This window comes from Patagioenas fasciata, chromosome 1, assembly GCF_037038585.1.
Source record: "Patagioenas fasciata isolate bPatFas1 chromosome 1, bPatFas1.hap1, whole genome shotgun sequence".
Taxonomy (NCBI): Eukaryota; Metazoa; Chordata; class Aves; order Columbiformes; family Columbidae; genus Patagioenas; species Patagioenas fasciata.
The window spans coordinates 156,738,768-156,756,946 of record NC_092520.1 but is presented as its reverse complement, the minus strand read 5'-3'; the positions used below and the strand labels follow the sequence as shown (position 1 = coordinate 156,756,946).

The 18,179-nt window shown below is 42.0% G+C and overlaps 1 protein-coding gene across 2 annotated transcripts in view; it reads right to left on the bottom strand.

The window, feature by feature from the left end:
• RFX4 (regulatory factor X4) overlaps positions 1 to 18,179 on the bottom strand; it is a 93,904-nt gene that overhangs the window by 72,018 nt on the left and 3,707 nt on the right. For both annotated transcript variants that reach the window (XM_065845507.2, XM_065845497.2), the window contains exon 2: positions 2,542 to 2,628. In XM_065845507.2, coding sequence (XP_065701579.1) covers positions 2,542 to 2,628 — 87 coding nt within the window. The remainder of the gene's footprint in view (positions 1 to 2,541; positions 2,629 to 18,179) is intronic.

Here is an 18,179-nt window from a genome sequence, read left to right as displayed (position 1 = left end):
GGCCAAAAAAAACCCCAAACAAACAAACAAAAAACCAAAACAACACACAAAACCAACAAACAAACAAAAAACCAAACCCACACACAAATACAACAACAAAAAAACCACCCCACAACACGACACCAAAGCCACATTTTCTCTGGTAGAGTCCAACCAACAGCTACTTAATGTATTTAGAGACAAAAACTAAGCAGTCAAGAAAAGGAAGGATAGTGCCTTCTTTTGGCTGCAGATGAAAACTGGAGCTCCACTGACAATAGCAATTTGACCACCATTCTGAGGAATACAAGTAGGGTTATGTGGTCTTTCAAAACATTTTGCCTCCTGCTGTTGGCAAGTGTATGACAGAGGTTGGATAAAGAGTGACATGATAGCTTTTGAAATTTCTTAATTGGTGTATGAGTACTGTTAGAGAAATGTCAGAAAACTCCAGAGCTGGAAAGGAGCACATAATACAATGGTTTCTAAGATGAAACTTCTGGTTTGTTCTGGATTTCGCAGAGTATTGGTCTTCTTGCTGCTGGGCAAGTGACTTCTTCCTCTTTCCCACTCCTTTGTCTTCACCCTTTCCCCTCATGCCCAAAACCAAGGATGACTTTTCAGGTGGATTAGTTCTCTTATCTGCACTGTAAAAAAGCTGCTATCAGTGCAAAGGAAGCATCTGGGAGTACTGACTATTAAGAAGGAAGCCAGATGAAATCAACTCTCACTCCCATTTCCATTATATAGCGTGACAATATCTTCTGCACAGAAATTGTGGTGGAAAATTTATATATTTATTTTATCAGCTCTACATTCGCTGCCTTTCATTATCACCGCTTGTCCTTTAATTCCAGCACCAGAAAACAGAATGAACAACCATCTGATCTTCTCAATGCCATTGTCTGAATTATCTGTTCTTGCTAATACACACAGGTCCACTTCTTACTGTCCCTGGGTTTGTGGCAGATTTCTCATGCTCGCTTTCCAACTGAATGCACATATTACAAACTACAGCTGGTTTTGCTACAACCCATTTAGGGTGACAGATCTAAAACAGAACATAGAAGGAGACTTATAATTGTGACATTATAACCTGTTTTACTACAGTTAGTGGTGCTAAATAGTTACCTTGACAATACTGTCTTGAACTGTGAGTCTAAGGAAAAGCTCACTAAAGTCAACACAGTTGAACAGAGTCTGAAGTCACAGCTCATTCATTACAGATTCTTTCCATCACTTTCTCAAGTAGCATCAGAGTGAAATGGATTTTGTTGAGCCTCACACATTCTCATAAAATGCAAATTAACAAGCAGATGCTTTCTGCTTTTTATAAAACACACTACAGTTTTATTTTTAAAGAAAAGCTAATTTCTAATCCCTTAATTCTTAAAAACAACAAAAAACCCAAACTTGTTCAAGTTGTATTGTCTGTCTTTAAGGATTCTTATTCACTGTCCTTAGCTTGGGAGTCACCAATAAACACCATGTTTCCAACATCTTCCTTCTCCTTCTAGAAGAAATATTGTCTCAAAAGAGATCCCCAGACAAACAAAGAGTAGGGCCCAAATACGGCAAATTCCATGATCCATTAAAACATCATGCTGCAAGGTGCGTAATTTTACTGTAACATCAAACTAAAGTAGTTCTCTTAAAATAGAAAATTTAAAAAAAAAAAAAAAAATGAAAGGGACATTCAGCCATTAAGAAGTGATTAAAAATGTGTTTTTAAAATTATGTGCTTGAATATTATAAAAATGTGAGACTTTATGAATTAAAGAATTCAGTCTGCATTAATATCTTGTAACATGAACTAACATGAAATACAGAGAGGAAAACTAACATGAAGAGTGTTCTGTTTCAGGCAAATGAAGTAGAATGGAAACTGCATAAACAGGGAAAACTAAATGGCAAACTTAAAATTGTTTTACAATTTTAAAAATAAATATTTATATTATTTTAAGGTATATTTTGATCTTTTAAATTACCTGCTCCTATTAAAAATCAAGATCTAAAATTAGCATAACTAAAAGATATAAGAAAAAAAAAGCTATTTTAAAATCAGCTAGATTTATAATTGTTCCCACTCCATGACCAAAACGGAATCAATATCATGATTTAATATGTGAATTCTTTAACGTGATGATTGTTTAATTCTTAAAGTAAATGTTTTGTATGTATGATTTGATATAGTAGTACTGAAAAACAGCACAATTTTTCCTGTATTTCAACCGCATGGTGTTCACCAGTGAAAAGCAAAACAGATGGTTTTACTTATGAGCTAAAACTAATAGCATATTTCAGAGGTCATTCGACCTTCAGTCAGTGATACAAACTTCTTCTGATTGCTTTAACTAATAGATAGTAATACTTCCTTTTAAATGGTGCATAATAGCAAATATTCCAGAAAAAAAAAAATAGTAAAACCATTGGATGTGTCAAGCAAATTGACTCTTCAAACCACAGAGTACTAAAAATATTACCAAGATGTAGCAACATATAGAAGAAAATTAGCACTTGACCACGCTCACACTGATTTTAAATGAATGACAAGTTACTTACTTTCATCGTTAGAAACATTCCCCAGAGAGGTGTGACTGGAATAACGTTTGTTTTCACTTTCATTAAGACATCGTTCAATCCAACTCTCTGCAAAAGAACAAAGATGCTCTTTTTTTGTGTGTTTGTATAAAAAAAAATTAAACATCCAACATATAAAACTAAACAAAGTACGGGTTTTCAACAGATGGTGTTCTGGAGCATTTCTGTTAAAACATGTTCAGTCTGAGGTTATTTAGCAAGAAAATAATTTCTTGCTTTCAAACTTAGCTGCTGCTTTTTAGTTTCATTTTTTGTTTGTTTGTTTTCAAACAAGAGGCTGAAACACTTCCATGTACATAACAAACCTCCTCAGGATATTCTCTCCCCCTCACATGATGCATTGAAAAAAAAAGTATCATCTATGTGGGCAGCTGAAACACATAAAGTGCATTGATTGCTTAGTCTTAGTCTAGCAAAGACTTAAGTACTTGAGTGTTTCTGCTGGCTGTGAAAGAATTCTTCATGTGTGTAAAATCAATCATTCATCTGAATTTTTGTTACAGCAGGGCTCAAACTGCGCTCTCTGAAGTCCAGTCCTACAAAACCCTGCTCACCCTGTTGGAGTCCCAGGCCCCACCGAAATCTTCTTCACCCTGGTACGAGTCCAATGCAGTGAGTCAGCAGCCACTGCGCTGCTCGAACCTTTGTCATTCCACGGTGCATACTCATCCACTACTGTCTTCCCTCTTTCCCATTCCCAATTTATTCCCACCACTCAGTACAGCATTACATTGATTTGACCCTGCTGTTCTTCTTTCTGGAAGCTATAACATACATCCCCTGATGACTTTAGAGGATGCACCAGGATCAGCAGAATTTACCGTTACAGGTCTTCAGGGCAAAAGTTGCACCTTCCTATGTGTTTCCTTGGTCAAAGTATGAAATATGAGTCCTTGAGTTTGCCTGGAGTCCCTGGATATTACTACAATAAACTGACTTGCCTCAGAAGATTATTTTTCAAGGGCACACACATGGGCAGAAATTAACTTGTGCTGTGCTCAAAGCAAGGAAAAGAAGGGAAGGGTGCAAGGTAACCCCACAAGTTATGACAGGAAACAAACCCACTGAGTGAAGAGGTGCACAAGAAATAAGGGGAAACCAGCCTTGCTGTCAGCAAACTGCCAGGGCCAGGAACACCTTCAAAGACAGGGAAATGGCTGCAGATTCCTTTCCATAAGCCACCCCCCAGACACATGGGGCTCCCGGCACAGGGCAGGCAGCAGCCTGCCAGCCAGGAGAAAGCCCATCGCAGCAGCAGGTGTGAAGGGACAGTAGAAGCCCAGTGTCTCGGCAAAGCCGCCCATCTGCTTTATAGAAGATAAAAGTTGGTATGACTTCAGCACTAGACACCAAGAAATGAGCATACGAATACTCGTGGCCAAGCACATCCCGCAGGAAAAAAAAAAAGTTTTTAAACCCACAGCATTGCACAAACTTGTGTATATTCCTCTGTACACACGCTCTGCACAGTCACACATACAAAAAGGCAGCGACATCTGTGTAGGACTTCAGGAAGGTCTGCTGAGAGCCCTTCAGAGCTGGTTGCCAGGCCCTGTCATGAGACCGTTGCTTTGTGCATTTCTGTTTTCCAGGCAGTCTAAGAGATCTTGTGGCAGCTCCAGGCCATTCCCTTCCCTCTGCCTATTTGCCTGTGGTAAACAACACACTGCAGTGCCGCCTTCACCATTAAGAGCATGTCTCTGTGTGCATCTTCTTCATTCACCATCAAACTCCTCTGTGCTTGTAGAGCCCCACAGCCACGCTGCCTCTTCCCTATAGCCTGCTCCTTTGAGGTACTTCTCTGAAAATCAGCGAAAATAACTCTCGCTGTCAACAAACTTCTCACGATATTTATTCACCCATCAGATTCAGCACAGCCTTGTATAAATATCACTTTTAAGGTTGCTGACACTGCAGTTTAAAACTTGCCAGCGAGGCCAGCGCTAATCAGCTACCAACCCACAGGCCTGCGGCAACTCAAACTTTGAGGCTTTCCCTTCTCGTGCTGCTCAGCTGCATCGGGTGGGAGTGTATCACCTCCTTGTCTAAAGACCAACACTACGATATGGCTGCTTCATGCCAGAATCCTTTTGCTGCCCTAAAACTGAGCTAATAGCATCTTTCCTCTCCCATTTTAGCACCACGAGCTGAGGCACAGGAGCTTGGATCCTCACCGATCACTCCAAGGTGAGCAGAAACCTGCTGCTGAGGACAGCACCAGAGAGAGGTGCAAGAAGGCTTGAGAAAGATTACCCTGCCTCCTCCTCTTCCTTTCAGCACACAGCCATGGCTGTATGTAATTCCCTTGGCTCAGAGCCCAGCCACAGGGAGTAAAAGCAAAGGCGGCTGCCAATAGCGCCAAGGAGAGAGCGATGCCCAGCTCTGCCCTTTCTTTTCCTCCCAGCACCAAGAGCTGGGAAGCTGGGACGCATCCTCTTCCCTCAGCAGCAGGGAACTGGCAGCAGCCATCTTTACTCATGTTCCCTAAGTAGTAGGAAAAGAAAAACAACTTTTAAAGCGTCTCTCAGTAACAATTTTCCCCATCCTTCTTCGTGTACTGTCTCTGAGAACTGCGCATATACCTCTTTTTCGCTGCTAAAGCAGGCAGTTCATGCTGCAAGATATAAAGTCTATGGAGTAGGGCGCAGTTACTGTTTAATTATGTATTGCAACTCCTTTGGTCCTGAATCACGCCGGTTCAGCTCGCTGCAGCCTGAGTCTGGCTTTGTCTCTGTGGCCCTGCATTTAAATAGCTGATAGAAATTCTTCAGGCCTGAAAAGATGCATGACCTGTCTGGCAGCAAAGAATGAAGAAAACTAACTCTTTTGAGCAAAAATGTCAGGGAGTTTATGGCAAATTTGTCAAATTATTTGACAAATGCCAAAATGCAACAAAACTAACTAGCTGTTTAAAGGCTGTATTATCTCATAAACTGAGTGATTTAAGTATAAATGCATAATCAAATAAATAAATAAATATTCTACTAAATACCTTCATTTACTAAGTAGATTTTTTTACTGTTTGTATAAAGAAAAAAGTTTTTACAAGGCTTTTAACTTCCAATATTAATAAGAATGCCTTCAAGTATTAAAATACAATGAAATTTTTAAAACGAAAATACAACCACAGTTCTGCTGAAATTAAAAATATTCCCTTCAGGACCCTGCAGATCTCTTTGCTCTCTAGGACTCCCTCTCACCCTGAGCCCCAGCATACTGTACCCCCAGCTGAACCAGCACAGTGGTTTGAGCAAGGATCAGCCCTAGCCAAAAAACATCCAGGCAAAATAAATAGATTGATTAATTAATATCTAGTAGTAAAGTGTTGGGTAATCATGTGCTGATAACTCTGTACCGTGACACAGTATGGAAACTATTACAATCTTATTAGCAAAGAATGCAACTAAGGTGTATTTAATGGTGTTTTGAATATGCACCTTTAAATACCCCATCAACTGTTTAATTTTGCAAAGGTCAAAAGTGAATTATAGTGAAGCACACAACTAGGTCCTTCAGCTTAACAGTTTTTGTTACATAATTCTGTATACCACTGAATACAAATAAATACATGGTATCTTCTGCAGGATTCTAACATGAGGGAAAGGAGATAGTTACTAAAATGAGGGTCATTTTTCCAGTGTCAGTTTTCTGACAGAACAACTTATTATGAAACAAACAAAACCCACAAATTGTTCCCAATGAAGTGCTGAAAAATGGATTTAAAAGAACTATGGAACTACTTCTGGCCATCGTTTTGCCTCTACTCTTGATCCTAACCTTGCTAAGACTGACACGTGCACCAAACCTCAAGCATAATAGTATTCTTTTTTGACTAAATGTGCCCACCACATTTTCAACAAGGGAAGTTCAAAATAAACTTGTTTTCAAAATCTGGCAGACCAGAGGCCTGTGTGGCTTTCCCTTGTCCCCAGCAAGGCTCTTCCCTTCACACTGACAAGCATATTTTTATTTGTATGGTGCTTAAACACTGAGCTGGGAAGGTAGGCCTGGGACTCCCCAAAACAGAGGCAAACACATGACAGCTGCTCAGGGTAGGAGCTTTCATGACCTATCAGAAAATAAAACCCTGAAATGTGGTTTTAAATATACCTTTGCCAAATTATTTTGACACCTTGTCTCCTTCTCCTGGAAGACACCTTTATAAGGAGAAGCCTTTCAGAGCCCCAGTTGAGGTGAGAGGACACAGCAGCGGTGCCTGCATACTGCCAGGACATTTAACGAGATAATTACTCCCTCTTATTTGTATAATGGTTATTGGCTTAGCATATTTGCAGCCCAGAAAAGAAAGCATTCATTGCTCCCACATGTACACAGCCATAGTGAGGGTGGTGTGTGAGCCACCTGGGCTCGGCGCTGCAGAGAGGAAGAGGAGGTGGGTCTGATCACAGCTGGCACAGGCTTCTGCAGCTGCTGTCCGGCCAGGAGGGTTAAGAGCTGCTGCAGGATCAGCACAACCTGTAATCACAGCCTCTGCCGGCCTTTGAGAGCCACTGTGTCCTGCTTGACACCCAAGCAGGATAGCAAAAGCAGTTGGAGGGGCTGTGCCGCACAGCTGGGAGGTGAGCACACCCAGAGCCACTGCCTGCAGCCCTGGGGCACCTGTGTGTGTCCTGAAGGGAGAATAAGAGATTTTACTGGCAAAATGAAATGCTGTGGTCACCTAATCCTAGTGGTATTTTTGGCTCACCTCATCACTGTGGTGCTGACTGCACTGGTTTTCCCCAGTTATGCCATATCCTCTGATCTGGATGTGGTCATATCACTGGCATAACTGCGAATTGCTATTTTTTTACTGAAATGGTATGAGATAAGAATCCTCGTGTTCTAGAAACACAGCCAAGTTTTGTGGTAATCATAGTATCAGAGTCTGCACGATCACCGTGCGCTTATTTCACCACAGCCTTGGCAGTTGCACAGAAATCCCTCTCATACACCTTCAGCTCTAGATTGGTTCCCATGCTCCAAATTTTAAAGCAGTTTGCTAACAAGTGTGACAATTTACCAAGTGCTCTACACAGAAGTTTGCTTGTTACTGGAACAGAGCTACCTCTGGAATAAGAATCAGAGATTTGTTGGGACCCAAACTACACCCTGAGTGATGTACTAACTTGGATGGTGCAGCTGCAACAGTCTGACTCCTTACTCATAGTTGCTCTTGTAATTCTTTCCCCATTTTCTCAAGGAAGATGTAGAAAAGCATTGAAAGTACTGTGAGCAAAGGCATATAAAATGTAGATAATGCAAATATAAATAGGCCACCAAATTTTAGTGGATTTACAGGAGGACCTGTTGGAAAAAAGAATACTCAGAAGTGACGACCAACTTAATTTTACAGTTCCTGTGACAGAGGAGGAACTCCTGTCATGCATATGGAGTCCTAGCACCCCTCTGAGTTATTTGTTTGATGTCCTCAGAGGGAAGAGTAACTCATCTCTTCCTGCAGCGATCTCTTTGCCAAGTGCCTCAGCACTGAGCTGGCCAGCAATACTGCCTAGCTGCTCATCTGATCTTTAGGACAAGGAACAGTGGTTGCAAGCGGCCAATTTAGCAAGTTAAAGCAGTACCTCAAAAGCTCAGGAGGCTGACTAAAGGTTGCGGAACCTCCAGTTTCCAGATTGCTAGCCCATGGCACTAATCAGATAATGTATCTACCACAGGTTGTTTTTTTTTTCAGTGGAGTTGATGGCATTATAGTCTATATCTTTTTTAGGAAAATCGTCGCTGCCCTGACAGCTTCTTCTGTTGTCCAGCTCAGGATAAATGCTGAAGTCTACACTATCCATTGGGTTTTTCTCTACAGAACGTGGTGCAAGAAATGCCACCACCCAACAAGTGTTCTGTTCACATTGTCTCTGTTGCACCAGAGCTGTGGACAGAGAACTTCTAACCTCTACAGCTGTTAAATTCATAACCTCTGAACAGTCTGTCTGCTTTGACTATCCCTTCGTGTGCTGCAAGCCTGATTTCTAGCTGCCATATGAATGAAAGCAAAAAATCAGCCAGTACATCTAATATTTTCTCTGGTGCAATTGAAAACTAAACAGTCCTTTGAAGGCAAAAGAGACCATCCTTTTCTGTCAGGTGTAATGATTAGGAGATAAACCTGAAGTCTGACCCTGAAACTATTAAAAGCATGCTCTAGCACTTGCTGCACATCACACCTGCTCTGACAAAAAGCAGATGATTCATGTTCTGTATCTCCCACACACTTTGCAGCACAGCACTGCTGGTTATAGCTGCATCCACCACCTGAGAAGTGTGATACTGCTGGAGTGCTGCGGCAGCTGGTTACGGCAGCACATCCAAAGCTTTTCAAGAACCACACTGTTTGAAAGGAAATAACCAAAAATCACCTTTTCCCTGAAACCTCAATCTGCCTTAAAACCAAAACCAGAGAAAGATCTCCTAGCTTGGCCCCTGCACAATGTTATGAACAACTGTGTGCCTGTAACATGACAAGGCTTGACAGGCACTGGCTCCCATGGAGGGCATTAAACTTACTGAAATCCACTAAAATCAAGCAGAACAAGCTATTAGGTACAGCTAATCACACACACGGGGAGTTTTTAAGATTTAGGCTTTCATAGGTGACGGGATCTCCCTCCTCTCCACTGTCAAATGAAAGGTTTGTGAGAGTATATTGGGGCTGTCATCCAACTGTTGTTCCAATTACTCTATCACATAGACACTCCTCGTTCACAAAACAGCTCCTTTGACCATCGAGGTAGACCTGACACACAGACCCTGGTTTTTCTCCTCACTGCCTCATTCATTGCCATCGGCTGGCAAGCCATGTACCCTTCAGTCAGTGCATCTGAGCTGTCGGGAGCATCTTCAGACTCCACAGGAAATCATGCCAGTGTCCTCCTTGGTCCTGCACAGCCATCTTCTGTTCTTCCAAGAAACCTACTCCTCAGGGATGGCAGTGACACATGGCCTTGGTGCAGATGGCAGAGCCGCTACCCTGACAAGCTGCCAGATACCTTGGTGCTTTGTTTGCTAATCTAACTTTTTATTTCGTTTCCAACAGGGCAAAATGTCGGGCCCTCTTGTTGCAGTCCTTTCTTTTGTTCTCTCTTCTTGGCATAGAGTTCTCTTGGAAGTATTTCAGGGTTAATGGACATTAGCACAGGGCATTTACTAGATGTTGGCAGGAATGTTTTCGTCCTTTTTCTTTAACTGGTGATTCTGATGAAGCATTGTGAAATTCACCATGATATCAAAAGAATGCAAAGATTGACCCCCTTGAATCTGTAAGAGCTCTTTTGTTTTGTTTGGCCAGGTCTTTGCTCCTAGTACTGATTTTATGTTAACCTATTTTGAAAGGAATATTAAAAAGTTGGCATGACACATTTAAACTGGTACCAAAAAAAAAAAAAAAAGAAAAGCACCATAGTTCATCATATTTTAACTCTCCTAGAATACTTGGGTAGGAAATCTGGAATTTATGAGATGTTGCTTTCTTGTTACTCTCTGTACCATGCTGAAGTTCATCTAAATGTCATACTTTCATTGAAGTTCTCTGTCAACAATATTCCTCATTAAGAAGCTACATCCCAAATGTAGATCAAGCACACTCATGAACCTTAGAATATAAGATTCCTCTGCATATTGATCCTGGCACCTAGTGCAGTCTCCAACCTGGAACAGACGGGACTTCAAGGTCTTACCCATTCCCTTCTCTGGAATCATGTATCATATTGCAATTGCATTTCCAGCTGAGTATGCGTGTCAACTGGGAGTAGCCCTTTCCCTCTCCCAGTTGCACACAAATACTATCTATCCTTTTATTTTAAAAGTAAGTTTCAGCAGACCAGTAAATAACCACTTGTGTTTTTTTTGCCACATCAAGGCCATTCCTCATTTCACAGGGAAGAGAAACTCACCTGGCCGAATTTCAGTGCAGTGACATTTCCCCACTCTCACCTGGGATCATTTAAACTAGTGACACCAGTATCTGATCAATTCACCTCTCCAAGGGCACTTAACTTACATGTCTGTGCAACATACAGCCAACCTTTCCATCAGGAGGACAATCATATCACACGCTTTCCAAGCACCACCTCTGCATATAGCAAAGTGTACCATGACACTTCTGCAACGTGATGTCTTACAGTTCCTCAGTCCTTCAGAATCTGCTGCATGAAGCAATATGAATGTTATTGTTGTTTCAGATTTAGCTGCAATGTGTCCTTCCAAGAAGATGCAAACATGGCCCTTGATTATTGCCAGTCCTAATCTCTCCCAGAATAAAGTGCAGTCTCTTGGTGCCCTTTTTGCCCCAGATTTCATTAACTTCTTATTCAACAGAATTAATATGAAGCACACTAGAGAGCTCATAGGAGGAGGGCGTTCATTTTGTGGGTACCTATCACAACATATATACTCCTACCCTACAGCAGTCCCTGCTCACAAGCTCTTGAGAAAAACATTACTGGCTGCTCAATGGTGTGGATGAGAAGACACGAGGCCCTCAAATCCTTAATTTAGCTCCACTTCACCAGTGCTCAAGGCTGGAGTAATTTGGCTGAACAGGCTGTGGGGCTCAGGGAGGAGGGAGAAGAGGAAGAAGGCTGGTTGTTGGAAAGGAGATTAAAAAGGAAAAAGGAAAGAAGAGGTCATGGTCAAAAATAATGTATAGAAGCAAAGAGTAACTACAGAGAGGACAGGTTTAAAAAAAAAAAAAAATCAGAAAAAAATAGGTACTTTCCTAAATGAATAAGACTACAGTAAATATTTCTAATCAGAAACAGCATCCAGTCAGGCAGACTGAAAGAACAAGAGAAAAAGAGAGACATACAGACACCTGTGCAAAGAAAACTTGGGTGTCAGGATGTAATCGCAGCAGTAGGAAAAAGATAATCACTTGACTGAAGAAGAGTGTGAATCAAAGGAAAGACGTTATATTTACTCAAATGGTGGCCACTTTTCCTCACTTTATGCACATCTATTCCAAACCTAGCGCTAGCTCACTACTGTCAAAGGATGCAGCCATTACATTACTCATAACCATTTTTGTGAAAAAAATATGGTACTAACTAGACAGAAACAGATTTCTTTCAGCTCTTAAAATGCACCCAGAGAATATCTGCATACCAAAACTAGCAGAGAAGACATTAATAAATCATCATAGCATACTCCCACAAAGACTTGTGCCTCTCAGAACTTCTTTGTGTACATAGAGCAAGCTTTTCATGCTACCAAGTTTACAGCCTAAATGTGCTTGTTGGGAAGTCTTCACTCAGTCCTGCTGTGCATAGGCTTACCTTGTATGAATTTAGTCCCTTTGCACTGTCTCTTCCCATCACTTAGAAAGTACTATGAAACTAGACTGGTGCTTTTAAAACTAGGAGCCTGGTTTTTCTGAGGAGCCCCCAGTCTCCTCTGAACAATATGCAAAGCAAACTCACGGAGGGAACATGAGAAAAAAAGAGAAGTCTTCTTTCCTCCTTTTCTTTTTTTGCCTAAGACTTACCAAAACAAGAGTCTGGTATTGAATATTCAGCACTGAACACTGACTGCTCAATAGACAGTCTGTTTGCAGAGCTCAAAGTGGAAATGACCCAGCAAGGAGGAGAGGTGAACACGCTGCTCCATCCATGTGATTAAACCGCTCTCTGAATGTAGTCCTCCCCAGTTTTCCTCACCTCATTACAATGGAGGCCATTTACTGTCTCTACCTCAGCTCATTTAAAAAAAATAAAATATTTGCATTAGAGGGAGCCCCACACCAGTATTGTCCCCATGACTCTGCATTTAAGAGAGGAAAGTGAGCCCCAACGTTGGGAAACCTGTGGCAGCCAGTCACTCCAACCAGCAAGATCTGTTCTTGCCACCACTTGGGTTGAAGGAAGGACAGGGCACAGCTTGCAGAGAAGCAGAGTGTCCTGCTGGGTGTCCTGCTCTCAGCCTGCACAAGGCACAGGGTAAATTTCACCTGGGAGCTGCCTTGCTCTGCCATGGACCTTAGAGGTCTCTTAAGCACTCCTCCTTCGAGTTAGTGCCGTATGGTGTAACGCAGTGAGCACCCAGGAGACCCAGTTGAGCCACAGGCTGGTGTGCAAACACAGCACACCACGTAGCAAATGTACAATTTGCACACAGCCTCTCATAAGGCCAAATTTTCCTTGATAACTAAAACATAGATTATATTCACCCTTGACTCTGAGAGGCCCAGAAAAAGCAGACTTTTACAGACTTGAAGCACGCATTGCAGACCTGTCATGCCCAGCGTGAGAATTCCCAGTCTGGCTCTCCTGCCACGTCTGTCCCCAGTGGGATCTCCATCTCACACACAGCACTGGGCATGGCCCCTCTCCAGCATGTCAACCAGCAAATCTCTGACCCTCTGCTCAGCCAGGTCTGACGTGCAGAGACCCAGAGCTGCAGGGCTGTGCTGAGGGGTGGCTGAGAAGATGCAGAGAAACCCATTCCCTCTACCCAGCACATAAGCAAATCTACCTGGGGAACACACATCAAAGGAACAAGCACATCTCGTCACAGAACAGCATGCTACTCTCATGCCCTGAAATGTAGCACTTGTGGAGCGGGACTCCACTGCCACATTTGCTTGCACCACCTCTTCTACAGCATCGATCATGTCACTATCACCTTAAGGACCAGGCAGGAATTTCTGTTTCCCTGTGTTGGTCAAGTTTTGTAGGGAGTAGAGGGACAGGAAGGATTTTATTTTTCTCTAAGTGTTAGAGATGGCAATAGCTAAGAGCAGGGTGCCTGCAAGCTATGTTGCAGAAGCTAACAGCATTAAATACTCCTTTCCTTAACTAGGACCTCCTGCCACATGCTTTGGGTTAAACCAAATGTCAGATGAGGTGAGAACCACACAAGTCAGATAGTTGAAGATTCCACCCTCCCACAGCTTTGAAGGACAGGATTGAATCTACTTCCTACGATCATCCACAAATTTTATTCAATAAGTGACCTGTTTCTGCAAGATTCTAGAATATTAGCAAAACACACAGCCTTTCCTGTTAGTCCTCTGATACATGGTAGCTTTTGGCCTTTTGCAGCAGATTGCACCTTTGTTATAGGGTGCTGGAAAGTACTATGCATTGTGGAAAGGATATTTTGTGGGACCTTTTGAATGAGGTATGCACTGCTGGCACCATGGGGGACCTGGCTCTGGGACACAGGTGGTTCCGCCCAGCACTGGCTGACAGCTCATGAGAACACACTGATGAACTGGGCTTCCCCTTCATGCTGCCCCTTCCTCAGCTGCAGCTGAGGTAGATCTGCACTCCTGAGGTCATTTAGCAAGTAATAGGGTTCTAAGGGGAAAAAAAAATAATAATTTTTAAAAAATAATTTTAAAAACTAGTACATTAACCTTTCTACCATTGCATTTATATCTGTATTTAGGTCTATATTTAGCTTTTTTCACTGCTTTTAAATTCCCCTTGCCACTGCGTTTCTGGTGTGTTATTGCTTTAGAAATCTAGCACAGCCACATGTGAATTAATAGATATTTACAAGGGCAGAAAGCTCATGTGTAGTACAGGAAAAAAAATGGTAGTCGTACTGTTTTGTTGATTTAGGGGTCTCATTTGCAAACTTACATTTGCATGCAAGACATTTTTCATATAACACATTCTACCTGACTTAACGTGAGTATCTGTGGGTCTTGCGCCAAGTAACTAAACCAGTAAAAATGGCTGCATTGAACGAAACAGGATAGCCTGATAGTATTATTCTAAGCAGTGAAAGTTTAAAAAGAGAAGAAAGGAAAGGTGAGCAGCTACAAGTAGTTTTATTTCTAGTGACAGTGTTCTTAAAAAAAAAAAAAATTAATAAGCACAATAATTTCTAACACACTAAACTCGCGGTCCTTACTTCAAGGCAAATCTCCCTTTTTCTAGATACAATCTCAGCAAGCAAATCAAAGCCCCTAGAGAAAAGGATTTTGTGTTTCTACGTGTTTGAGCCTGTGCCATGGGGTTCATGAGCACACAAAGCTCCAGCAGGGAGTTTTTTCAGGGCGACAACTGCAGCATCAGACTATGGCAAGCCTAGAAAACCAATGAAACCGCAGCATACGTCCCCAGCCTGCTGCTCTGAAATTAATACCTCTGATTCCCAGAGCTGTAAGTTTCAGGGAATCACTCGTTCAGAGAATGTTCCAGCTATCTAAAAACGTATTGTTTCCCACCACCATAATATTTGGGATCCTGCATAAAAAATGCTCAGGATAAGCTGGTAATTTATTCTAAAGCCATTACTCATAGCTGTGAATTGACTCCTTGGTTCCTGTAACAAATTCCATCTTAGAGAAATCAAGCTCACTTACCTATAATTGAAAACAAAGCGGTTAACTGTAGCTGAAGTGAACAAAATAAGACAGCGCTGGGCCCTGTGTTTCAGTTTTGAAGCAATTTAAGCTGCAAACGAGCTTTTTTTTCCCTTAGTGGATGCGGTGAGAGACAAGGCTCTTATTTAAGCCTCTCTACTTTTCCTGATTTCAAGTTTATCAGAAAGAGAAGATTGGACCAAAAATATTTAACCGAAGACTTACATCCAGAGAATGAAACCACAGCTCTTGCAGCAAACCAGAAAGACTCAACCTCTAACTTCAAGCACCATTTTTAACACAGGCTAGTATTTTACGTTTAATAAACTACTCTTGTGGCAGATCTCCTGGGAGAAAATAAATGCAAATGAAGACAGGCTGGGACTGCTAGTTATGCATGTAAAATAGCTGCAATTAAGTTATTAACCATTCCCATTGCTGGGAGGGATGATGACAAGTTAACCCAGGGCACCTGCCCTCTCAGGGACACACACAAGAACTTCAACAGGTGTCTCCCTGAAGAGCAGACATGCCAGGATCAGGACCCATCTCTAACCTCAGATTTTGTTGCAGTTTTAAATGCTCACAGAAACTCTTCAACATGTGTAATTGTATAAGACATGAAAGATGTGTGTAAACATGTTTTTATTACAGACATCATAAAAAACCTACACAGGCCTCCACTGGCTTAATCATCACCACATACTCGTCCTTCCTACACTTATCTATAGGATCGCACAGCCATCAAATACCCTTTATCCATCTTCCTAACTAGAATGTTAGCAATCAAATCCCCTCAGCTGCCGGGGTGCTGGGCTCCAGCAGGGTCGGATTGTACAGGGTATTCATTTTCAGATACAATGAAACAAATAGAAAATCCAGCACAGATGCATGGAAACAGACAAGTGGGTGAACTCCGAAAACTCGCAAACCTCAGTACTCACGGAATTGTGAGCTAATTATTTGGACTCAAATGTCACATCAAGTATCCCCGAAGGACTGACCTTATATTTGTATTAGTTACATGACGGCCCACTGCTGCTCTAATGGCATTGTCATGAAGCATCAAGCCCTGGCTATGTTTAAGGCCACCTCTTCAAAAGTCTTCATCTGAAGAGATACTAAAGTTTCATCACTGTGTGGATTTCAGTGATCCCACGATTTCATCTTTATTTTGCTATGGTGAAATCCTATGTATAGAAATAGCATCCCAGGGGAGGCTCCTCCTTATGGCTGTGCTAACTTGGAAACCACTTGCAAAATAAGCTAGAAAAATGCAAAGGTGTTTGCATTGGGAGATGCCGCAGATTTTACAGCCACGCTAATCTTCTTGCCTGCACACTCACTGCATCAGTGGCTGAAAACCAGCCTTATTTTCTAAAAGCAAACAAGCCAATGACACTGATGGACGCAGGGTACTGTATCGGTGACTTTCTGTGGGACAACTCTAACAGCATCACAAGTATCTTAGCACAAAATGATCCCTTCTAATTTGAAGAAGATCTTCTGCTCAATAGATGTTTACTACAGTAAAGGTGCAGCTGCGATAGACCAGCTGAGGCTACAGGTTTCTTTACACTCTCACAGACAAAAGCTGAACTTGTCCGAATCCCAAGTCCCTTCTTTAATGAGGGTTTTACCCAAATAAAATCTTGAGGACTGTAAACTCTAAACTGTAACTTAAATAAATGAAATAGTTTCCTATAGTTTTCTGGCTATTGTTATGCAAAAGCTTGGTTTAGTTCTTTGTTTCATTTCATCCTTTTGAAGACCTTTTCTTTATTGTAGGTAAATAACAGATTGCAGAGCAGTGAAAAGCAGTGCAGTTCCTCCTCCCTAAGTATTTTAGAATTAATTCCTGAGCAGACCAACAAATCATAAAATCATTCTTTCCTCTGAGTCAGACTTAGAAGGTGACCTTCTTAGTTGAAGGCAATTTTGATCATCTGACAAACCACTAAAAAATCCCCACAGATTTTACAAACTTCGAAAAAAAATACCCTCAAAAATGACGACCTCCTTCAGCGCTGGGACTTGTGCGTAGATCCCAGTTCCACTGCTGCTGAAGGCAGAAGGAGCTGCCAAGGATTGCACCCTACTGCACAAATACTGTCTGCAGGAACTCGGCAGCCAACAGGAAAGAAAACATTTTTTGTTTTTATTTTTTGTTCTATTTCTTTCACATGTGAAATCCCATAAGTTATGAAATGACTTAAGACAAATAGGTTCTATTATATAAAGGACTAGTAGTATTTCTTTTGTGTGTCCATATCACATCAAATTTAGGATTCAAAAGATTCACTTTATTAACTGCTCAGCAGGTAGCAGCCTTTATAAACACAAATACTGGAACAGTAAAGAACTTCTTTTAATTTATTGGAACAAAAATCACTTTTTTGCTTGAGTATGAAAAGTACTCAAAGAAAGTAAGGAAAAAAGCCAATAGCAAGTTCCTCTTTATCTCTTAGTAAACTGTGTTACAAGAAGCAAAGCAAATAGTTTTCAACAGGAAAATCAACCACTCATTTGGTTGAAAAAAATCAAGGATCGCACACTTCAGCGTTACATGGACGTTCTGATATGTCACAACTCAAGTATTTATTATCTATATTGGCGATTTTCAGTAGTTGAACTGGGGTATGAAAGTCATTGATTCTCTTCAATCAGTGTTTATACACTAGACCCTTTTCAAGCTCATAGGAAAGGTCACCCACCACTGTCGCTACACCTATATATTGATAAGAATATAGACCGAAACCCAACCACACCACAACGTATTCCTCTCAGGCACTGGAACCCGCTTTTCCCGGTTCACACAGACTGCTTTAGGGGCCTAATCCCAACGTCTTTGACAGCACTGAAAGGCTTTCTGCTGATTTTAATGGGGTTTGGATCAGCTCCTAAATCCCAGCTTCACGTCCCAAGAATCTCATCCATCTAACACTTTGAAACCAGCGCAGCTTTTTGCCTGGCACCAACATCGAAATAACCAGGGATATTTATTGGGTCATGCAGAAAAGTTGCACTCCAAGAAAATGCCTCCTCTCCTCTCGCCTCTTGCTCTCTGGAGCGGTGCGGCCGGGAGCTTTCCCAGCAGTGCCACGGGGGAAGGGAGGGTGGCAGCCCCCCGGGAAATCCACGTCGCTCCGCGTCGGTGGCATCCCGGTGGGGGTCCTGCGTGGGGAAAGCTCCGGTGGGGCGATGAGGGGGGGACCGAGCACCGGGGCAAAGGCGCTCCCCGTGCGCCGGGTGCCAAACCGCAGTGCTGCCGCGG